The sequence below is a fragment of the Maniola hyperantus genome, chromosome Z, assembly GCF_902806685.2.
Source record: "Maniola hyperantus chromosome Z, iAphHyp1.2, whole genome shotgun sequence".
NCBI classification, from domain to species: Eukaryota; Metazoa; Arthropoda; class Insecta; order Lepidoptera; family Nymphalidae; genus Maniola; species Maniola hyperantus.
Window position 1 is genome coordinate 14,154,236 of NC_048564.1, and position 25,261 is coordinate 14,179,496.

Sequence of the window (25,261 nt, forward strand, 5' to 3'; positions counted from 1 at the left end):
CATTATATCTACAACATTTCCAAAAGTAATGAAAATCGGATTACATTTACGGGGAGAAAAACGTTATCGCTTTCTATATTAAAATATAATTATATACAACTAGCTGCCCCGGCGAACTTCGTACCGCCTAACAGTCGATTCTTTATTTTTTTATTTTTTTTAATACTTAAATTTTTTTAAATTTTTCTCTCTGTAAGAACCATCCTCGTACTTTGAGGAATATTATAAAAAAAGAATTAGCGAAATCGGTTCAGCTCTTCTCGAGATTTGCGATCACCAACACATTTAGCGATTCATTTTTATATATAGAAGATTAGACGATCCTCTTTAGTGATATCTTCAGTTTATATTTTTTTTGTTCCAGGAAGCAGACATGGCTATAGCACCGCTATCCATAACTACAGAAAGGGAGAAAGTCATCGATTTCAGCGAGCCTTTCTTGTCAATCGAAACGCCCATCAAACGTACCAAGACGCCGAAGCAACTAGCCGGCACTTTCAGTTTTCTACGACCACTTTCGAAGGAGATATGGGTATGAGTTAATCATTTATTAGGGTTCCGTACCTCAAAAGGAAAAACAGAACCCTTATAGGATCACTTTGTTGTCTGTCTGTCTGTCGGTCTGTCAAGAAACCTACAGGGTACTTCCCGTTGACCTAGAATCATGATATTTGGTAGGTAGGTAGGTCTTATAGCAGAAATACGGGGAAAAATCTGAAAACCGTGAAATTGTGGTTATATCACACAAAAAAACTTAATTGTGGTCATGAACTAATAATTAGTATTTTCAATTTTTCGAAGTAAGATAACGATATCAAGTGGGGTATCATATAAAAGGGCTTTACCTGTGCATTCTAAAACATATTTTTATTTATTTTTATGCATCATAGTTTTTGAATTATCGTGCAAAATGTCGAAAAAATACGACTGTAGTGCGGAACCCTCAGTGTGCGAGCCTGAATCGCACTTGGCTGGTTATTTTTATATTGTAGTGTATGTCTGTTTGTTTCTTTAAATATTCAACATTCTGGGAAAACAAATAGGGTTGTGGAAAAAATCTAAACCACGAAAACGATATTGCGGAGTAAAGATTAGTCAATAGTGGTTTGCTTGCCGCTATACTTGACGACCTCCCTGGCGCAGTGGTGAGCGCTGTGGTCTTAATAGTGGGAGGTCCCGGGTTCGATTCCTGGCAGGTGTTTGGAATTTTAAAATTTATAAATTTCTGGTCTAGTCTGGTGGGAGGCTTCGGCGGTGGCTAGTTACCACCCTACCGGCAAAGCCGTGCCGCCAAGCGATTTAGCGTTCCGGTACGATGCCGTGTAGAAACCAAAGGGGTATGGGTTTAATAAAAACTGCAATACCTCTTCCAGGTTAGCCCGCTATCATCTTAGACTGCATCATCACTTACCACCAGGTAAGATTGCAGTCAAGGGCTAACTTGTATCTGAATAAAATAAAATAAACTTCTTTCAAGTTAGCTCGCTTCTATCGTAGATCAAAGCGAGCGTCATGTGTCACAAAGAGAGATCGCATTCAATAGCTTGTATACTTTAATAGCCTTTATTCCAATTCAATCATATGGTTTTATACAATTTGTCACAAGAATTACAGTTCAGTTACTAATGTTACTAGGTATTATGGCAATTAGAAGTACTTATATATTAAAATTAACTATTATTTTAATCATGTATACTTATTCGGATAAAAAATAAAAAGGTATCTTTATAGGTGTCGTTCACTGCAATACGAGTACAATATAACGACGCATTCCGAATACTCATGGGATTGCCGAGGTATTGCAGTGCTTCTACTATGTTTGCCGAAGCGGGGGTGCCTGACTTCTATTGTATTGTTAGAGCTCGCGTGGCATCCTTTTGGGAAAGACTTCGGAGCTCTAACAATGCAATACTCAAGGTCGTTTGTGAAGGGATGCCCAGCCCTATTTTTAGTTATTGGCTATCTGTACACCAGGATAAGAACAGAAAGTAATACCTGTGACCTGTGACATCTGAAATGAGTTTTTTAACCATTTCAGTTAGTTGTAAGGTATCTTTATGTATTTTTTATTTTTATTTGTATGCTTTGTAATGTAAATTGTATTTTATTTTATTGTAATTTTTAAATGTGTTTATGGGTTTTATGCCTGACAATAAAAAACTATTATTATTATTATTATTTATTCTAAGCTCCAATAAATCGGTCTCAAAGTAACAGCTAATACAAGAGCGGTGCAGTTTCAAATCGCAATAAATCAGGGAACAACTAAACAACGCAGCTCTTGCCCAAGAACTGTCATAAACATGTATGAACATTTTATCGGGGAAATGTTCGGATACGCCCCGGGCAAGACAGTGGGGTAACCAAATATACCAGTTTTATCAGACTGTTCAATTTCGTCTTCTGGTGACCGATAGGCGCCTTATCGGTCACCAGAAGAAGAAATTATATTGTCTTGTAAAACTGGTATATGTATTTGGTTACAGGTAGATGGTATCGATGTGGTATAGCAGTGATAGCTTAGTGGTTAAGAGTGTTAGGACATCCGCCTTCTGATCGGAGGATCAAAAACTGTTCCATTCCATTCCATTCCATTCCATTCCATTCCTTTCCATTCTATAAATAAATTATATAGTAAAACTAGCTGATGCCCAGGCCTTCATTCGCGTGGATATACTTAGATTTTTTCCAAATCCTGTGGGTACTCTTTGATTTTCCGCCTTTCCGGGATAAAAAAACATCCTATGTGTAATCCAGGGTTTCCGGATTTCAGCCAAATCCGTCTAGTAGTTTTTGCGTGGAAGAGTAACAAACATACACACATACACACACATACAAATTTTCGCCTTTATAATAATTATTAGTGTGATTTTCATGTCTCGCATTACACCATATAGCTGGTCGCCTCACAAGGCAGTCGTTATGTAAATGGAGCTGTTATTTCGCTTGCTGTTGCTTCATTTTAAAACATCGTTCCACCTAAACATTTTTATGGGCATCAGTGTAATACAGTGATGATGAACTTTACGAAACTTGGCTAAAGTTATTTCATACTCATGCTGCGGTAAAAGTATATTACCTACTCGTACACCTTTTTTTAGCGTTCCGTACCTTAGAACGGAACCCTTATAGGATCACTTTGTTGTCTGTCAGCCTGTCTGTTTGTCGGTCTGTTAAGAAACCTACAGGGTACTTCCCGTTGACCTAGAATCATGAAATTTGGCAGGTAGGTAGGACGCCAGATGGGTTCGAAACTAGTCGGGCTAACGTCGACTAAATACGTGAGCCGTTGAGAGATATTATTTTTAGACGAACCTAACCGTTTTCCTTCGTTTCAGTTGTGCGTGATATTCAGTTTCTTCGCCGTGAGCATCGTCCTGTTCCTGGTGTCCAGATTCTCTCCGCACGAGTGGCGATCAGTATCCATAACGGATAGCCATTTGGAAAATCCAATAAGCAATACTAATGAGGTACGTATGTTTTTGTATTGGCACTTATAAGTCCCGCAAATTGCTAATGCCCGTGGCCGCCATTTTACTGACGTCAGCACTAGACTGACGTTTCGAGCTGATGGTATATTTTTATTTCGGTTGACGTCAAAATGACGTCATTTCGATGTTAATGAGACATGGTTCCAGCGCAAAAGCAATTTGCGGGACTTATACCTCTCTATTGCCATCTCCTATCGGAGGTTGGCTAACAGTGACCTTTTACTTATGTTGAACCACTGGTGAAGATTCTTAAGCCAGGATGTGCGTCTACGGCCTTTTATCTTGCCTTGTAGGATAAGCTGTAGCTAAAACCTATAACAATGCGGTATTTGACAACTAGTCAAATCAGTAGGTAACTTTTTATCAAACGTCTTAACGCGCGCTTAGTAGGTATGCGAGATTCTATGAAATACCGGTGTATGACGTCACAATCATTTGACGTGCTTTTTTTAGTTTAATCGATAATTTAAAATGGTTATTACACTTAAAACCAACAAAGGACGTGGATTTTACGTATTTTGGAAGACTATTTAATAATCACTGAGAAATAATTTATTTTGATGTAGTCAAATATCCAGATCTAATCTAATCCATTAGCTTGTCTACTGCTGGGCATAGTCCTTATAGGCAGCGCGACACCAAACGCGATTCTCCACCTTCTTCATCCTCCCACTTTAGGTCATGAATCCAGCATGCTGAAGTTTATCTACGAAAAGATCTGCTATTGACAAGCTATATTCCATGAGAGGAATCGTAATAACAAACACTACTAAAGTTTGGTTAGTTGGGGCGCTAGTATTCACCATATTTCTTTACGCCTTGGAAACTTAGGATCCTGCGAAAGAGAGCAGAAAAGGATAGATTAAGATGTGGTATCGGAGAAGCGTCTCAGATGTATAATGATACAGATACAGTGATCTTTAAAAACGAGTCCATTCTTGAAGATTTCTTTATCAATCAGTATGTATGTTCCCCGATTACTCGAAGACGCCTGGACCGATTTTGAAAAATTTTTTTTTGTTTGAAAGGGTATACTTCAAAGTTGGTCCCATTTAAATTTGGTGAAGATCTGATGAACATCTTCGAAGATAGATACTGGAACTCCTCAACGGATAAGAGTAAATTGCTCGCGATCAGTGTATAAGCTTAGTAAACAGTAGATTTTTAACCAGTCATAGCATAATTCCATGGGGCCACTAAAAATTGTGAAATAAAAAAATTTTACAAAAAAAATAAAAACCGACTTCGATACACAAACACTAAAAATTGAAAAATAATTTAATTTATTACCGAATATCTTATGTATACAAGAGTTAATATAGTTCCATAATAATATTTTTTGGGGTCGGTGCCAATGAGGTGCCATTGTGGAGTCTCATAAAAATATGAAGTCTAGACGATTCGCGCAGCTAAAGCTAATTGGCACCGGCACCAAAAAGTATTATTATGGAACTATATTAACTCTTGTATACATAAGATATTCGGTAATAAATTAAATTATTTTTCAATTTTTAGTGTTTGTGTATCGAAGTCGGTTTTTATTTTTTTTGTAAAAATTTTAGCGTTTAAACTATCGTGAGTGATTTCCATTATACTAGCTGCCCCGGCGATCTTCGTATCGCCTAACAGTCGATTATTTTCAGGCAATTTTTAAAATTTTTCTCTCCGTAAGAACCATCCTCGTACTTCAAGGAATATTATAAAAAGAATTACCAAAATCGGTTCAGCTGTTCTCGAGATTTGCGATGAGCAACACATTTAGTGATTCATTTTTGTATTATACATAACATCTCACTATACTCACGTGTTTAGTCGACTTTAGCCCGACTAGTTTCAGTCTTAACCGCGACGCATCCGCGAACTGACTCCCTTGACAAGGATCCCCCGGATGGGTTCGAAACTAGTCGGGCTAACGTCGACTAAACACGTGAGTATAGCCGTTGAGAGATATTATATATAACCTGTCATACATACAGGTCAAACACATAACAACTCTTAATTTGGGCTTCGCCGCAGTCGGGTAAAAATATGCGACAACACGGAATAATAGAAGGGTTGAAATAGAACGTCGCGGTTGGATTTAAGAGAAATGTAGCCAAAAACTTAAGCGTGTTTTGTTTTCAGATAATCTTGCACAACGAGTTCAGCATCTGGAATTCATTCTGGTTCTCGCTTGGATCATTTATGCAACAGGGCAGTGATGTTGTGCCGAGGTACCGTATACATGATTATTAGAACCGATAGGATTTGGAATGCCCTTCCAGCAACAGTTTCCCCTCCAATTTTGTACCTTCAAGTTAAGAGTTAATAGGCATCTTCTGAGAAAGCGCGCTGCATCTTTGGCTTCACCATCCCTAACCCTAGTCTATAAATAAAAAAATTAAAAAGTGAGAGATCAGATCTACCTCCACCTTAAACCCAGTTTCACTAGCCTTTCAATCCTCTTCAACCTAGTTGCCTGGTAGAGATCGCTTCACGGCGATAAGGCCGCTAATTGTATGTTCTTCTTTTACATGTTTCTTTTTTGTGTCTTTTCCTTGGTGTACAATAAAGAATATTAAACTAAACTAAACTACCTCCACTAAACATTAGGTACTACCTATAAAACTAGATAAAGTTCAAATTGTCAAACCTACAGAAATTTGATTGAGGTGATTTATTGCATGGGTATAATTAAGACCTGGAGAGTGACGTAAGCAACTTTTTATCCCGCAAAAAGAGTTCTCGCGAAATTTTTAAATATCTGCTTATTTATTATAATCGTAATTTTATTGTTTTTTTTTATCCAGGTCTTTATCCGGAAGAATCGTCGGCACAGTTTGGTGGTTCTTCGCATTGATCCTGGTGTGTTCGTACACCGCGAACCTCGCAGCCTATCTCATAGTGGAACGCATCACGGACCCCGCACTGCTGCACTACGAGTCAAGAATTAAAACCGAAGTAAGGTCATGATACCATACAGGTAAAAACAAATATGTATAACAGCGAAGCGAGCTGCTTTGGCGATTGTCAACCATTGTATTGTTTCCTGTTTGTTCGGCGATTCTTGAGGTTCAAATCCCGGGTTGGCCCAAAAAAACGGCCGCGCAACGAGGGTTCCGTACTACAGTCGTATTTTTCGACATTTTGCACGATAATTCAAAAACTATGATGCATAAAAATAAATTAAAATCTATTTTAGAATGCACAGGAAGACCTTTCATATTATGATACCCCACCATTTAATTTACTTTTAATTTAATTCATGTTTAATTTACGTTTAATTTAATTCATGTTTAATTTAATTTAATTTACGTTTTAATTCGTTTACGTGCTGTGAAGACCAAGTTAGTGGCTCAACTGGGAGCGGGTGCGTCTTGCGGGGCGGGCAGCGGGCGCGATGCAATGCTCTCCATGCCGCTCCGCACCCGCTCTCGATCAGGACACATCCGCGGGTCTTCCTTGAAATCCATACTAATATTGTGAATGCGAAAGTGTGTCTGTCTGTCTGCAGCGGCAATGATGTACAAGTGAATTGCAAAAATTGTAGTTTATTGCGTGGAAGCAACATCATGATCAAGCCATCACTGAGCACGGGTCTGCTCTCAGAATGAGAAGGGTTGTCTTTAAGTCTTGATTTTGTGACGTAATGCCACCTTAAGGATGCCTGATACCGGCTTCCCACGGTGCGTGATATGAACGCGGACCAGCCCGCACCGAGCGACGCATCCTGAGAAGAGTATCATCTGAGCCTTGTGGTCGTCGGCCGTGCGTGTTAATCCGTAGAAACACGCACCGTGGGAAGCCAGTATTAGGTGACAGCGAGGTAGACAACGAAAGCGTATTGTACTTTTACCCGCTGCCAATGCCGCGGCAACTCTCGCTGCCGCTCCCGCCCTGCCCACCGCTGTCATTGGTGCCGCGGCCTGAAAGTTTAAGCTGCCCATGTACGGCCGCTCTAACATAGCTCGCGGGTTCTTGCTCTATTAATGATAAATTGTTTTATCCTCCGACGTTTCCAATTAACTTTAAAGCCAACATGGTTGAATAAAAACAATAAAACTTGCTATACAATTATATACTTGTGCCTTTTTGTACTTTGTTTTCAGTTTCTGTTATTGGTTTTTTACCAGTAATAGAGAAAATTACAAATTCCATTAGTTACATGTTATTCGATGGCATTGTTCGTGAAACTGATTGTTAATCATTTTTAAATTCAAAAGAGCTGTTAATCTGTCATTCCTTCCGGTGTCCGGGCCTGGTGAGATTTCCCGTGTTGAGTCAAATTAAGCCGCAGGCTCCACTCCTGGTGGTGCCCTTCCGTCTTATTTTAATACATTCAATTCTGCTTTAGGTTTGTGTAACTGACTAACTACAAGTTAATAGAAACTACAGAATAACATTATGAATCGCGTATTATTACATTATGTACGATGTTTTCTTTTTCACAGCTGAAGCAAGTGTTTTTTTTTTTTTAATAAAATTTAGATTTAAAAAAATATTTTTTTGCACTTATGAAAAGAAATAAAGTATAATTATAACTCTAAAAAAAAGAAAAAAGAGATGTTTATTTTTTGAATGCACAATACGAGTAACTCCGAAAAGTTAGAGGTGCGAGTCAGGGATCGAACACCCGACGTCACGAATAGGGGGTAGTCGTCTTAACCACTAAGTATCACGGTTTCCACTGGGATTTTTAATAAACCCGAATTTCCAGAACCACGTGGAAACTCGCAGCAGTTTGGTGATTGATGCGGAGGTGAAAGAGGGGGCGTTATCCAACCACTTAGTGGACCGGAGCGACGACTGCACCCTGGCACATGCCTGCAGATACAAGCAAGTCCACTTCGGCATTGCAACCACTAAGGGATCGCCTTTACGGTAAGCTGATTATTTATTTTATACCTTAATAGTTATACTATTCGGAACAGTTCTTAGATAGATAGATAACTAGAAATACTTTATTGCACACAAAAAATATTACATAACTATTACAGAAACTAAAACTAAAAAATAATTGTATGCAAAGGCGGCCTTATTGCTCACAGCAATCTCTACCAGGCAACCTTTGGTGAAAGGAGAAACTAGGTGTGTTGGATAGTACTTACACGCAATACAGAAAAATGAAGTAGTATAATATTATATAATATAATTAACTAACTATTTCAGTAATACATACATAACTATCATACATATACATAACTATTATAAATATCAATATATATACAATCCATAATAGAAATATATCTTAGATATCCTTTCTAACAAAGAAAGAAAAATTAAATCGGACTGCGCGTTAATGAATTACAACTAAGTACAGTACGCGGCCGAAATTGATGAACAACGGCCTTTAGAATGACATTTCATCTTTGTAGAGCGTTTTCTCTGTCACTCATACCCATATGACGTTTTGTCAGACTCAACGACCGAGACAGTGCTCTAAAAATCTGCTATCTCCTTCTAAAGATCGATGTCCATCACTTTTGGCAGCGTACTGTAGGTACACATTTTGAATTTCATCCTCTTTCCCATGGGTACCGTGTTGAACTTTGGGATAAAAAGTATCCTAATTCCTATGTCCTACCTACCTAGTATGAACTAAAAAAGTTTAATTTTAATTCAATCAGTAGTTTCGCCGTGATAGTTAGTCATGATGCAGACTGACAAACAACGAAGTGATCCTGGGTTTCTTTTCCCTTTGAGGTACGGAACCCTAAAAACATGGTTGAAAATTTTCTTAATGTTCACAAAGCTTGTCCTAATCTACAAGCATAAACATCCGGCGTAAAAAAATCCGCGTAGGTAGATAACAAAGTAAAATAAGTTTGGAATAACATTTTGTTTCGCAAAAAACTTATTTAGCAAGTAATATCCTCGGCCGGGCCGAGGAACGATGAGAAAGCGTAATGCCTACCGTTGTTTATCACGAAATTATAATTTGAGAATAGCCATTTTCTTTTATAAATTATATACTGCTTGTAATACACACATTAACTAGATGATTCCCTTAACTTCATCCACCTGATGATTTAAGGATTATTTCGTGGTTTAACGGCACAATAATATTATAATGTAAATAAAACGCAATGAAATCGTTAAAAAATATAGCAGCGTATCATTCAGATATCTAAATATATAAAAGGAAAAGGTGACTGACTGACTGACTGATCTATCAACGCACAGCTACTGGACGGATCGGGCTGAAATTTAGGATGCAGATAGCTATTATGACAGTGGCATCCGCTAAGGAAGGATTTTTGAAAATACAACCCCTAAGGGGGTAAAATAGGGGTTTGAAATTTGTGTAGTCCATTCGGATGAAGTCGCGGGAATAAGGAAGTTCGTTCTAATATACCTATTTGAAAACATCAGTCAACCCATATTTAAACAGTAGGTTATCTTATCAGTCATAGGGACTATAGCAAAAATAACAGCAAATGGACTGAGGGCACCTTTTACTAAAAGAATTATACTGATTATTTTTCCGACCCAAATGTCGACCAATAGAATTGCACCATTCGACGTCACGTGGTACAACCTACATGGTATTATACTGATAATTTTTTGAAAATTTTCTCTGGTAGTTGCTATATATAAAAAACAAAACATGATCCAGTCAAATTAACCACACGTCAAACTGACAGGTTGAATTCAATTGTGAAAATTGGAGATTTTGGCCGACATTTGGGACGGAAAAATAATCCCCCGAATACCACACGAGCTTCAAAATTATCTGGCATTTCCCTCAAGGTTCCCTGCAAACAAATAAAGTCGTCAAGTTTTTCAGGAAAAATCACTCGCGCTTCGCGCTCGTGATTTTTTAACCTGAAAAACTTGACTCCTTCATTTGTTTGCAACGAACCTATCGGGAAATACCCGATAATTTTGAAGCTCTTGTGCTCTTGTGGTATTATAAGTGAAAATCAATGAAACGTCACCAAAAGAAAGACTTCATCTGTAGGAAAGTCAACAAGATGAACTGCCGTCAATTTTTGCTATCGCTTAGCCGTTTATAACGTGTCTTCGAGCAGAAAACTAAATTATGGCTCGCCGTTCACCGGAATAGCCTCGCAAAATATATTAGCGGGAGGAGTGTACCTACAAATCGTATAAGGATCAAATTGGAAAAACTCAATGGTCGGTAAAAGTCCATTTCTAAGGCACAGTGAAAATAAAAGAGCGTTAATACGTACAGCGGAAAATGGGTATGATACGTTATAGAAATAGAAATAGAAATAGTTTTTATTTGCATTTTTATTTTTATTATATGTAATATATGTAGTATGCGACAGGTCGAGAATCGAGATGGCAATCGGGGTATTTTTTTTTTTTTTTTTTTTTTATATCTTATTAGAACGGCAGTGTCACTTACACTAACTTGATGATTAATAATAAATTTAAATACAAATAAAGGTACAAGAAAAAGACACAAAACACAAAACGATAAAAGATCAAAGGATTTTGAATATGTACGCTGAGAACACTGAATGACATATTCATGTAATGCTCTCAGCGTACTTCAGTAACTCCCGAACCAGTATTATAGACCCATCATTAAATGGGTCCCATTGAGCATTATTGTCCAAAAGCGCGTTGAACGATGCTAATGAACGGGGTATAGGTGACATAGATCTAGCAACAGTGCGATGATGTGGGACCACGAAAAGTTTATTTATAGTATGACACGGGGCATCCCCCCGTCTCATCCCCGATTCCGTCCGTATCTATAGGTGTCTAGAGTCACTACGGATGCGAGCTACGATGAAAAATATTATCACATTTTATTCCATTGATATGTAGATAGGTAGGTACAGAACGCGGCCAAAAGTGATGAACATCGATCTTTAGAAGGAGACTGCAGATTTCTAGAGACCGAAAAAGTGTCATATATGGGTATGACAAAGACAACGCTCTTCAAAGATGAAATGTCATTCTTAAGGCCGATGTACTGTATAATATGTGGCAGCGTGTCTCAAAAAGATGCGCGCGACCCTGAAATTGAGACTTGTACATCTAAAGCAATTCGTCTGGTGGGAGGCTATGCGGCCATGGCTAGTGGCCACCCTACCAGCAAAGCCGTGCCACCAAGCGATTTAGCGTTACTTGTATAAATCCCGCAAATTGCTAATGCGTCGCCGCCATTTTAGTGACGTCAGCACTAGACTGATGTTTCGAGCTGATGGTATATTTTTACTTAAATATACGTTAAATGGCGTCAAAATGACGTCATTTCGATGTTAATGAGACATGGTTCCAGCGCAATAGCAATTTGCGGGACTGATTGAAACCGATAAGGGGTAGGTAGGTATGGGTTTAATGAAACCACCATACCCCTTCTAAGTTGCTACTGCGAATGTTCATGGGCGGCGGTAATCACTAAACATCAGGTGACCCGCCTCGTTTGCTCGATTTTATTTATTTATTTGGGAAACGGTGCACTATAGTACTATGCAGAAGATATCCATATTCAGTTTATATCTCGTCCGTATGTAGTAATTCCCTGTCGAATATACTGAATACTCGTAAATCCACATGAGGCCCGTCAGCGTGAAAGAGGCATAGACTAAAGAAAACACATAGATGCTCAGAAATAAAAATAAAAATAAATAAAAGGGAGGCACGCGGAATGCGGAACGGTAATGAAATGAAATAAAATGAATATACCAACAAACCAACAAACAAACACACTTTCGCATTTATAATAGGGGTAGTGATGTGAAAGTGTGGATGTTTGGATGTTTGTTACTCAATCACGCAAAAACTACAGGATGGATTTGGCTGAAATTTAGAATGGAGATAGATTATACCCTGGATTAATACATAGGCTACTTTTTATCCCGGAAAATCAAAGAGTTCCCGCGGGATTTTGAAAAATATAAATCCACGCGGACGAAGTCGCGGGCATCAGCTAGTACACTAATAAATATTCCACTTGCATAGAGTGTCCGGGGAGTTAGTTACAATGTTCTAGGATTTGGTCTATCGTATTCTTTCAGTCTGAGGGAGTCGCTCCCGCAATCCGAATTTACACCACCCTCCACTTTTATGGTGCACGATTTGTGAACGTGATTTTTAACAACAAGTTAAAATTTACATTTTATAACGTACAGCTGCGATTTTATTACACCCCGCGCGAACCGCGGGTCTTTATTGGATGCTGGGAATTCACGAGTCCTCTCGAGCTCTCGGAGGCAGAGCTGGCTTAGCCACGTAGCAAGAGTAGCAAATGCTACGGGCCCCGCGGATTTGAGGGCCCCGCCTACTAACGCTTTCTGACCGTAAAAAAGTATCTATTTAGATCGAAGCGTGAAAATATTCTTTTCAAATAAATTTAGGTCTTTCTGAACATTAAAACGTGTTACAAATGAGTTGACCAACACGATGGGCCATAATCGTCTTAAATTCACCTCACGTGTATTTTACTAATATTGAATGCGATTTATATTGAGAAGTAGATATGAACAGTAGGTACCTATTATTTAAAAAGCCAAAATTAAATTCAGAAAAGGTTGTTTGTAACTGTTTTGTTTTATTAAACAACATAAGCTTGATAACTTAAAGCAATCTTAGCAAATTTTTTTTTACTTAGCTACAGGCCCCGCGCTAGCTTAATCCGGCACTGCTCGGAGGTGTGGATTGTGGATGGGTGATCATTATTCCATACTTTTCTTTTAGAATTTTACTGCAGACATTATGAACGGTTTGCAAGAAAAATGCTACACCCGTGTGTGATATTTGTTAGAACAAAATGGTAGGGGAGCCCAAGAGGGGATTTAGGGATTTACTCGAGCGCGTCAGATTAAGATAAGGTAAGTTAATTATACAGAAAAGTATGCATTTCAGTGATCTGACAATTTGAGATATTTTTTACATTTTTGAAAACCTGTACGTGCTCTTCCTGCCAGTGAAAGTTACATCATATAACCTTTTTTTCTTTTTAGCACCTAATCTTCACAAACCAATAGGTTCCCACGACGCTCGAGTAAATTCTTATTTAGCCTCTTGAGCTCCTCTACTTAAAGGAAAATTATTTGGTTCAGAACAATGTCATCATACCTACCTACCATAGACATATTATTATTATCAACCCTTCCAGGATGATAAAAAGCCAAAACATGACTTCAGTACGAGGAAAGAACAAAAATAGTCTATATCTTTGTTAAAAGAAAAAGAGCCCGTGAGGGCCAGACCTTCGTTATGTTATAAAATATCGTATCCAACAAAGGGAAGAACGATCAGAGACTATAGTTTGGATCATGGTGGCTTTTAATTTTTCCTTGTGTTGGGGACAATACGCAAATAAACTTTTTGCTTTAATAAAATATAACGAAGGCCTAACCCTCGCTGTGCATAACTTTCATGCAAAATCTCTAATTTCTAGATTTGTAAAATTGGGCTTTATATTGATAAGTGTTAGTCAGCTTATATAGATTTAGAAAGAAAAAGATAGTAAATGAAATTGTTTGATGTGAACACACTCGAAATACAATTTGATGATATTTTAGGGTTCCATACCTCAAAAGGAAAAACGGAACCCTTATAATAATAGAATAATTTAATATTCTTTACATTACATTTAGCTAGGTCATGTCACCTCTAGTCAGGGCACAACATTTAAAAGAAATCAGTACTTAATTCACATGAATGAATGGGCAACCCCTGCACTAGTAAACACTGTATTACAATTTACAGTGGGTTGCCTTCTCCATTTATAAAAACTTGATTAAATGTGCGCTAAGGTCGGACATGTTGTACCGTTATTATAGGACCACTTTGTTGTCTGTTTGTCTGTCAGTCTGTCAAGAAAACTAAATCCCGTTGACCTAGAATAGAATAGGTCTTATAGGGGTAATGCTGACAATCAATATTACTATTCGCAGGGAAGGGATAAATCTTGCGATCGTCAACATGAAGAGGGATGGCGTCATTCCGAAGCTATGGCGCAAATGGCTGTTGACAACCAATAAACCCGACTGTGATCTGGTCAAAGACGAGGTATTGAATCTTTCATATTGTTCTCTCCACACCGTCCGATTGCATATTGCCAAAGTCAAATAATTCTTAGGTATATGTCCCGAAAATAGCTAATGTGCGTGGCTACCATTTTAGTGACGTCAGCAGTAGACTGAAGACTGATGGTATATTTTTATTTCGGGTGACGTCAAAATGACGTAATTTCGATTCTAATGAGACATTGTTCCAGCGCAATGTCTCAATTTGCCGGACTTGTATCCAGTTTGCTGTATCCCACCATGCCCATGACAAACAGAGTGGGATACAGCAACTGGTATCCCGAATACACTCCATACAACTTTAGGTATCTACATAATAATATTACGTACGTTACAGGAAACAACGATCACCGAAATGACCCTGAGTCAAGTAGCAGGAATCTTCTACGTCCTAGTGGGAGGTTTGGGTTTGGCATTAGGGGTGGCACTACTTGAATTCTGTCAACACGGACGTGCTGAAGCAGCCAGAGCTAATGTTCCTCTAAGGGCAGCCCTACGAGCCAAGGCCAGGATGGCGTCGAATGATAGGAAGACTCCCCAGCGCACGCCTCAGCGTGATCAGGATCGACTTGGATGGAATGGTGCTGCTTTTGCTGGGGTTGGTAACTATTATATTCTATGTTCTCCTAGTACTTTTTCAGATTGAGTTCAAGCGCAATAAGTGCAACAACTTTCTCTGAGAAATTTTCTCACCGTTTTTGGTTCGCTAAAACAGACAGAAGCGTTGCAAAAACAAGGGGAAATCTGATTATACTTGGGCTGTCGAAGCCTGTATTGTCCGAATGAAATCAAGGACTACTCTAAAAAAATTGCTCACGGAATTCGGCTTTTGCGCACTAACTTATTCTAATTAATGTGATTGTAAGTGAAACATCCCGGCAATTTCAAAAGTAATTTCTGAATTTGCTCTGGTCTGGTCTCGTCTGATAGGAGGCTTCCAGCGTGGCTAGTAACAAACCTACCGGCTAAGTTGTACCGCCAATCCAAATGGGCATGTGATGAATAAAACCTGTCATACCTAGTGGTGATGCAGTCTAAGATGAAAGCGGGCTAAACTGGAAGGAGTATGGCAGTTTTTTTTACTAAACCCACACCCCTTTGGTTTCTACACGGCATCGTACCGGAACGCTTAATCGCTTGGCGGCACAGCTTTGTCGGTAGGGTGGTGACTATCCACGGTCAAAGCCTCCCACTAGAACAGACCAAAAATTTAGAAATTACAAAAATCCATATAGTTTTTGTACTTCACAAAGGCCTCGCTCATGCTTGTGTTTAACTCGTATCGGTATAAGAAAGTAACACTAAATGTGTGCGTTTGCGAGTGCTTGCCCGCGACTGATTGGTCCGACATGCACGCAAACTTACATAATGCCCATGTATACGACGTAACCACAAGTAAAGTTCACTCGCCTTCGTGAGTTGCAAGAACTGTACCTCCTACTAATAAGACAACAGCGCTTACCACTGCGCCAGGGAGCTCGTCAAGTAGTAGTCGTCTTGTATAAATAAAAATAATAATGAAAAATTACATGATAATTGGGTATTTTCCTACTTTTGAATTTGATAAATATAATTACTTTATTATAAACTAGGATAAAAATAATGACGTACGCTGAAAAAAATATTAATATCCAACAAAGATTTACAAAGTTACAGGCATTTTAATTTTGGAGTGGGAGGGTCTTCTATCCCTTTGTCTCAAAACGAAAATCTGTATGAAACCGCACGAAGCTTCTATGGCATTACTAAGGTGTGACGTCAAAATGCTATATCGCTTTCTCTGTCTTATCAGAAATATTTAAACGCTTGTAACTTTTATTTTTCAGTGTACGTCATTATTTTTACCCTAGTTTATAATAAAGTAATAAAAAAATTAGAGTCAAATACCCAATTGAGATGTTTGTTTTCTTGGATCTTCTTCAGTATAACGACTTCCTTCTCGGATGGGACGCCATGAACAATAGACACCGGAAAATGTTTTAATTATTACCTACAATTTTCGTAAGTCTTTCAAGTTCTTAGCCCTTGCTGTTTTGATTTTCGTCATCATTATAATATTGTTGTGTTTTATGGTACCCGATATGTCATTTGGATGTTTTCAATCCCCTATTCGTTATTTGTACAGATTGTCCTGTATTGTCCTAGGAGGAGTTGATTCTTAGTGCGCTCCACACAAATGTAGTGTGGCTCTCATTGAAATACTAACCAATCAAACTCAATGTAGACACGTTCCCTCCCGCCTGCCGTTTGTTCTTTTGATTTACGTCATCATATTGTTGTGATTTACGGTACCCGATATGTCATTTGGATGTTTTAATCCCTTATTCATCCTTTGTACAGATTGTCCTATATTGTCCTAAGAGGAGTTGATTCTCAGTGCGCTCCATATAAATGTAAATCAGCTGGTGGCCTCAATGCGCATTTTTTACACGACCATTAGGAGAAAAACCAGTTTTATTCGATTGATATAAAACCAATTTCAGCTAAAATTCAGCTAGAATAATAATAATATTTCAAAGTTGCCTTGTCCCCACAGCAATTGTTACAAAGTCGATTCCTTACAACAAGTCGAATTAATTAAGTATTATAAAGTGTGTTTGTTTGTATGTTTGTCCTTATTACTCACGCCATAACGGAGCAACAACGGATCGATATGATCGGATTTTTGCGTCACTTTTTAGGCCACATCATCACAGTTGTGTGGCCGTGTGCCTATAATGAATTTAAAAAAAGTGATTTTTGCATGGGTAAAGATCTAGAGAGTAACAAAAGCTAGTTTTAATTCCAGAAAATCAAAGAGTTCCTACAGGATTTTTAAAAACCTAAATCCAAGTGTGCGAAGATCACTACAGCAAAAACCTTGTCTCCGAGCGATTTGAGGCATTATTTATTTCTGGTTATTTAAGAGTTTCAAACTGTGAACGGTATTTCTTAGGAAGTACCCTTCCGAAAATTCGTAAAATCCACGTCCGCTGTTAGTTATAAGTTGGCTAACCGTTTTAAATTATCGATAGGTACGTCAAATTACGTCACATGCTTGCTCAATAAGGGAGCTTGTATGAAATACATACAAGCTCCCTTATTGAGCAAGCGTTTTGACGTTTGATAAAAAGTCGTTGATTTGACTAGTAGTCGTCATCCCTATTGGGCTACCTACCTGTTTCGTGTGATGAATGAGTGTACAAATAAATAAACTGGGAAATTTTTTCATGTTAATTTTTAATGTTTTATTTTTCAGTACTTCCCCGCCGGAACTCAAATCTCCCATGAGGATGCGGTCCACGCCAGCTTCACTCATGTGTGATCCTCGGAGAAGGGTGGCGTTAACATTCGCCGCTCTTCTGTATGCAAAACTAACAATGTGGATCTGTATCAGCTTTAAGAACGTTAGACGAGCGCAAGCCTGACTATTGCACTGGTAGTGACTGTGACCTAATACATTATACAACGTTAGTTTTAGTATACGCAAAACCTGAAAGAAGTTTGTTCAGAATCGATTGCAATAATTTTTACAACGTGTTGTATTTTGACCAAAAAATACTTTAAAATCCTGCAAGTTTAGAAACCTAGTTGAATGAACGCGTGCACCAGCTGATTGGCGCCTTGCAAGCGGCAGCGCGCACGAGCGATGCTAGCCGTCTCGTTCGCTCATAGCCGATTGCTTGGGGTGACCATGTTTTTGTGAAGACAAACTCAACACAACAAGCTTGTAAATTTTCATTAAATATTTTTGAAATTTTGTATACATATTCTTTATGTGAAAATATTCGACACGTATTCCTGTTTTTGCGTTGACTTAAACTAATGTTGTATAACAGATTAGGCTGTATTATAATATAGTGCAAACTCTATATTGTAAACTTCTATTTAACGAAAAACAGCTTCGGAAACGTAGCTTTTATTGATCATTTTGCACTTGAAAAAAAACTTATTCAATATTATATCTTTTTTTAATGCCTCTTCAATTTCGCTATAGAGTTTACACTGTCAGTGAATGTTACAGTTGGAGTCGGAACCTTTTATTTATGGAGTGTAGAGGTAAGGAGCACGATCTCTTATGGGGAAAAAGGAGAAAAAGTGTCCAGCTATAAACAGTAGTAGGAGCTAAGACAGACAAAACAACGTGGAGTTGGGGTGATCCGATTTCGGTTTGGAAAAGAAAAGAAAGAAAAGAAAGACGTTTATTAATACAAATTATGCCACACATCACAACTTAAAGCTAAGAGCTGGTTGTTCCGGCGCTTCTTCCACCTGAGAACAAGCAAAAGAAGCGCCGGAACAAACTGTTATATTATTGGTTTGGCGATATATACTGTGCGTTATTTGTGATGATTTATTCCATAAATTTTGTTAGTAATTTAATACTGATATTCAAAAGTATGTTGCCAATTTAAAGATTGGTAAGCTTTGAGGTATTAAAAGATAAAACACTATGTTATAAATATTATAACTAGCATATGCCCGCGACTTCGTCCGCGTGGACCACACAAATTTTGAACCCCTTTTTACCCCCTTAGGGGTTGAATTTTCAAAAATTCTGTCTTAGCGTATGCCCACTTCATAATAGCTATCTGCATGCCAAATTTCAGCCCGATCTAATAGTTTGAACTGTGTGTTGATAAATCAGTCAAAGTCAGTCAGTTAGTCAGTCACCTTTTCGTTTTATATTATGACGTCGTTTCGTCGATTTCGTTTTATTTAGATAATTAAGCATATTACCGAAATGGGCAAAGTATTGTAATGCTTTATCTGCCAACTAAACATAACAATTATATTATTTATTATTATGAAAGAATACATATATGCAATAATATCTACTTATATACCTACTTATACTCAAATATTACTCCCTATACTTACACTGCCTTGGCAGAGATAATTTTGTAATAAATTATCTCTGGCCTTACTGTACATTTGCTTAGACAATTAAATTCCTCAAATTTCTTCAGATGATTTATTGATTTTACTTAGTATTATAAATATGCAGTAAAAAAGTATATAACCAATAAATAGTTAAGTAGTTTAGTACTCGTAGGTGTGAAAACATCTACTTGAATTTAATCCTTATATTAATAATATGATAAATGTATAGAATAAGTCCAGTTTTTGAATCCGTTAAATAGTTCTTAATTTTATTTCGTCACTACTGAAATTTGTAAAATTTACTAGCCTCTAGCTCAACGCAAAGTTAGTTTAAAAACGCTAAAAACTTTCAAACTTAGTTTATTTAACTCATCGGGAAGTCAGTTTAAAATGGATTGCAGAATTTGTATCAAACAGGCGAACAAACAAACTAACAAACAGAGAGACAACAAAGCGGATTATTATTGCATTGTCATCCAGATCCAGAAATTTAACCTCCTCGCGCGCTGTTTTAACTTTTTTGACAAATTTCTTGTCAAAGTACGATTTTGGAATTATTGGACAGTTGACCCATACAGTTAAAATGGCGCGTGAGGAGTCATGTTTTACGGGAAGTTTATCCGCTGCATTTGGAATAGGTATTAAGCATTTATTGTATCGTTTTATAATATTCTAGTCAAGCTTGAATACTAGTTAATACTTTAAATACTTACTAATACTTCTTCGTAATTTTACTAAACACTATTTCTAAATAAAGACGTGCATTTCATTTAATAATGTTTAACTAAGTAAAATCCAGTTACATGATGGTTTGATGATGGTAGTTAAAGTTACAGTAAACTTTAACCAGTATAGGTACTATTAAAAAGCTGCAACGCACTTGTGGTATTCATATCTCTATGATTATGGTTAAGGGTATTTTGGTCAATTAATAAATCCTGACCTGTGCAGCCCATTTTGCTTTCATTCATAATCAACGGACATTTATAGTCTCACATTGGCATTCATATCTAAGATAAAACCTTCTTTAGGGGACCATTGTGTCATATTCAACCTTTATGCAACACACTTTTTTATTGCATAAAGTTTGAATATAACACGTGTCAGCAGAATGGCCCCCTAAAGAAGTCTCTATCTTAACTATGGCTTAGCTGCCTGTCATGCAACAAGACACGGTAGGTTTACTCCAAGCAGAGGATATACAGCGCAGTGGCGTGCACAAGGTTAGAAGCCAGGGTAGGCATTAGTTAGGTAGGAACCTGTTTACTGGCAGGTCATAATGAAAAATATGCATTGAGCTATTACAACTGGGGTAAGCAGTGCATTTATGCCTCTATGACCTGCACGCCACTGATACAGCGCCCTGTGTGCATTCAGGTCTTTGGTAAGGCTGTCCTGTTTCTGTAGCGCATCATGAATGTTTGCTGACGTCAGAATATATTGCTTCATCATCATCAACCGATAGACGTCCACTGCTGGACATGGGTCTCTTGTAGGGACTTCCACACGCCGCCGCCATCCAGCGGTTCCCTGCGATTCGTCTGATGTAGTCCGTCTATGGTCTACCTATTGGGGGTCTTCTAACGCTGCGTCTTCCGGTACGAGGTCGCCATTCCAGCACTTTGGACCCCAACATCTATCGGTTGTACGAACTATGTGCCCTGCCCACTGCCACTTCAGCTTCGCAACCCGTTGAGCTATGTCGGTTACTCTAGATATAATAGATTGCTTATCATGTGCGAAAGATGTGCTATGGATGGGTCCCGGTCAGGGCCAACAAAGTCCTGAGCATGAAGGCCAGCAAGCTCCATTGCTTTTACCTGTGTGAATCGCTGCTGCAAGGTTTCAGCTGGTGTAGAAATGCAGTATGCATGCAGTAGTGGTTCACAAAATTCGCAATTTTTAGGTAATATTTGAAAAAAAAACATATAATATTATAATACTATTTTTATTATTAGATTAGGTATTTGCGTGAATTAAATGTTGTAGAAAAATCTTGTTTTATTTTATCCCAATTATACTATAAATATAGCTCGATTACCACTCACTGACTCGCTGACTGACTCATTGACATAATAATTGTTCTCCTAGAAAGAGACAGAAAATGATATAATAATGTATGGGAGATATGTTCAGGAGTGGGATTCGAGTAGGGAAAAATTATGACATTTCAGAAAAACAAGATGGCGGCCGACGTGATTTTTGTAACTTTTTTTTAAATAACTATTATGGTTATATTATAATACTTAAAAAAATCACTAATAATGTTAACATTTTGACCTTAGTAAGTAAAGCAAAACCTCGAAATGTTTCCACAATGGGGTAGTTTGAAATAAAAAAATTATGGCTTATGGGAAAAATGGGCAGAAAAATTTACCAATATAGATTTAAATACTTTATAAAACAATTCCAAATTAAATTATGTTATTTTAACGAAAATAAATAAAATAAAGGAACTTAATATAAGTTGAGGGTAGGTAGATTTGTTGCACTTTGTACCATGAACAAAACATGCATTGAAAGTTAAAAGTGGCATTTTTCTACATTATTTATTTTAACATACTTATAGCACACGAGTAGATATTATCTTATAGTCCGTGATAGGTAAATAGATAGTCGCTTATGAGTATTTCTATATATATTATGTAATAACAAAATAATAAAAATCACAAAAGAACAGGTGTTATTTTATAGCGCCATCTGTTGAAAAGTACTTATAACATGTTACTAACCCAAGAACGGTTTGAATCAACGTAATGACAACGTAGGTAGTGTTTCAAGTCTCACCACTAGACATCTTCAAAGACGTAGTTTTATATCTTGCGGTTAGATGGCGCTAAATATTTTTTCGTACTTGAAGACTATCAACGGTCCATTCATCCGCCCGTCCGTCCGTCTATTTGTCAGCGGGCTGTATCTCGTGAACGTGTAGTAGGTAGAGAGTTGACATTTTCACAGAATGTGTATTTCTATGACCGCTATAATAACAAATAGGTAAAAACCTACCTACTTATTAAAATTTCAAAATTGCCACCATATTATTACCTAAAAATTAATAAAATTAAAAAGTGTTAATAAGGGTAAGCCGTGTTGCCAGTGATGTCATATTATTATGGATCCGAGACATGGTCGCTAACTATGGGCCACATAAGAAAGCTCAGACTCACTCAGCGGGCGATGGAGAGAACTATGCTTGGAGTTTCTCTACGTGATCAAATTAGGAATGAGGAGATCCGTAGGAGAACTAGAGTAACCGACATAGCTCAACGGGTTGCGAAGCTGAAGTGGGAATGGGCAGGTCACATAGTTCGTACAACCGATAGACGTTGGGGTCCCAAGGTATGCCAGAATAGCGACCTCGCACCGGAAGACGCAGCGTTGGAAGACCCCCCATTAGGTGGACGGACGACATCAGACGAGTCACAGGGAGCCGCTGGATCCAGGCGGCGCAAGACCGTGGCGTGTGGAAGTCCCTACAAGAGACCTATGTCCAGCAGTGGACGTCTATTGGTTGATGATGATGATGACGATGATGATGAATAAGGGTAAGTACTGATTCTGTGGTGGTACATAGCAGTTCTAATGCCTTATTATTAGGACTTCTGTGTACAGAACACTCGGTGTTCGAGTCCGACTCGCATTTGACCGGTTTATCTCATTCAAAAACCTTTTGGAGCGCGGCCAATAGCGCACAAAACTTATTTATAATTTGTGCAGGTGCAGCAATAAATAGTGGGGCTGGAACTGCAATTTATTCTTTATGGCTATTTGCGATCAGCAACACATTCAGTGATTCAATTTTATACTAATTACTATATAGAGACGACATACAGCCCGCTGACAAACAGACGGACGGACGGATGAATGGACCCGTTGACAGCATGACATCCTTCGGGTACGGAAAAATATATAGTGCCATCTAACCGCAAGATATAAAACTACGTCTTTAAAGATGTCTAGTAGTAAGACTCTCCGTTGTCATTACGTTGAATCGAACGTTTAAGTACTTTCCAACAGATGGCGCTATAAAATAACACCTGTTCTTTTGTAATTTTTATTATTTGGTTATATTTATATAGAAATTCTTCATCATGAAAAAATTTCAATTGTCTATCTATTACGGTTCAGAAGATACAACCCACTGATAGACCGTGTCTATCAGTGGTTTGTATCTATCAGTTTGTATCTATCGTGATCTATCAGTCTATTGTCGATTTGGCGATCAACGTTTGACCATAAAACTGCAAGGTACCCAGAAAAGATCTAATAAAATACCTACCTACTGAGTCCGACTCGCATTTGACCGATTTATCTCATTCAAAAACCTTTTGGAGCGCGGCCAATAGCGCACGAAACTTATTTATAATTTGTGCAGGTGCAGCAATAAATAGTGGGGCTGGAACTGCAATTTATTCTTGATAGCTAGTAGCTAGTTTGGCTCCATTCGCTGCATCGTAGGTATATTTCGCGACAGGTCGATGGCAATCACCCGCACGCGCAAGTCACCCGCGCTCGCACGCACCGGGTTAGTGCGGGTGCTGTGCGGGTGGACGGGGCCTCCCCACTCTGATTGCCATCTCGACCTGTTGCGTACTATATTCCTCACTAGCTGATCCCCGCGGCTTCGCCCGCGTGTATTTATGTGTTTAAAAATCCCGTGGGAACTTTTGATTTTTCCAGGACAAAAAGTAGCCCGTCCCCGTCATGCAAGATATTATTATCTCAGTAGGGACCAAATTTCGTAAAAACATTTAAACGCATGCAGTGGCGTGCACAGGGTTTCAAGTCAGGGTAGGCACTAGTTAAGTAGGAACCTGTTCACTGTCAGGTCATAATGAAAAAAAAGCATTGAGCTATTACAACTGGGGTAAGCAGTGCATTTATGCCTCTATGACCTGCACGCCACTGAACGCATGATATTACGCGACAGGTCCAAATAGCAATCGGGGAGAGAACGCTACGCACACCCGCAAACGGCAAAACTCTCGCGCGGGTGTCTGGCAATGAACGACTTGATTTTTATTAGTATTCCGAAGAAGAAATAATCCGGTCAAGTGCGAGTCAGGCTCGCGCAACGAGGGTTCCGTACTACAGTCGTATTTTTTCGACATTTTGCACGATAATTCAAAAACTATTAAGTATGCATAAAAATAAATAAAAATCTGTTTTAGAATGTACAGGTAAAGCCCTCCTATACGATACCCCACTTGGTATAGTAATCTTACTTTATAAGTTGAAAATACTAATTGTTAGTATATGGCTATAATTTAGTTTTTTTTGTGTGATTTAACCACTAATTCACGGTTTTCAGATTCTTCCCACAATGTCTGCTATAAGACCTACCCACATGCCAAATTTCATGATTCTAGGTCAACGGGAAGTACCCTGTAGGTTTCTTGACAGACCGACAGACAGACAACAAAGTGATCCTATAAGGGTTCCGTTTTTCCTTTTGAGGTACGGAACCCTAAAAAAAACTAGGCTTTCTATTTTGACGTAAGACTTTTACTCTTTTATTACGTGTTATTATCTCCCAAAGCCACCAGGATCCAAACTTCATAGTCGCTGATCCTTCCTCTCTGTGTCTCTTCCTTTTATAAAATAACGTCGCTCTGGCCCTCGCTGGCTCTTAGTCCCTTATTTATTTTCCCTGTGGTAAAACGGCTTCACGCTGTGTCGAGTGGGAGTCAATTATTGATTCTTGAAGTCGAGTGTTGGTCTTCAACGATAGCTCTTAAAAAATATTATCGATAAAAGTCTACTACTGTCTACGGTCACACTGTACAAAAGAAAGTGTTGTTATATCATAATCATGATTAACCCATCGCCGGCTCACTACAGAGCACGGGTCTCCTCTCATGAGAAGGGTTTGGCCATAGTCTACCACGCTGGCCAAGTGCAGATTGGTAGACTTCA

General features: G+C 38.3%; 1 protein-coding gene across 2 annotated transcripts in view; it reads left to right on the forward strand.

The window, feature by feature from the left end:
• Window positions 1-21,339, forward strand: part of LOC117995883 (glutamate receptor 1-like) — a 117,386-nt gene extending 96,047 nt beyond the window's left edge. The window contains exons 11-19 of one of the 2 annotated variants that reach the window (XM_069508634.1): window positions 365-532; window positions 3,339-3,470; window positions 5,616-5,704; window positions 6,281-6,431; window positions 8,188-8,351; window positions 14,351-14,465; window positions 14,820-15,080; window positions 16,406-16,483; window positions 17,721-21,339. In XM_069508634.1, coding sequence (XP_069364735.1) covers window positions 365-532; window positions 3,339-3,470; window positions 5,616-5,704; window positions 6,281-6,431; window positions 8,188-8,351; window positions 14,351-14,465; window positions 14,820-15,080; window positions 16,406-16,465 — 1,140 coding nt within the window. In that variant the 3' untranslated portion in view covers window positions 16,466-16,483; window positions 17,721-21,339. The remainder of the gene's footprint in view (window positions 1-364; window positions 533-3,338; window positions 3,471-5,615; window positions 5,705-6,280; window positions 6,432-8,187; window positions 8,352-14,350; window positions 14,466-14,819; window positions 15,081-16,405; window positions 16,484-17,720) is intronic. The other variant, XM_034983894.2, reaches the window with a different exon arrangement.
• The last annotated feature ends 3,922 nt before the right edge of the window (window positions 21,340-25,261 follow it).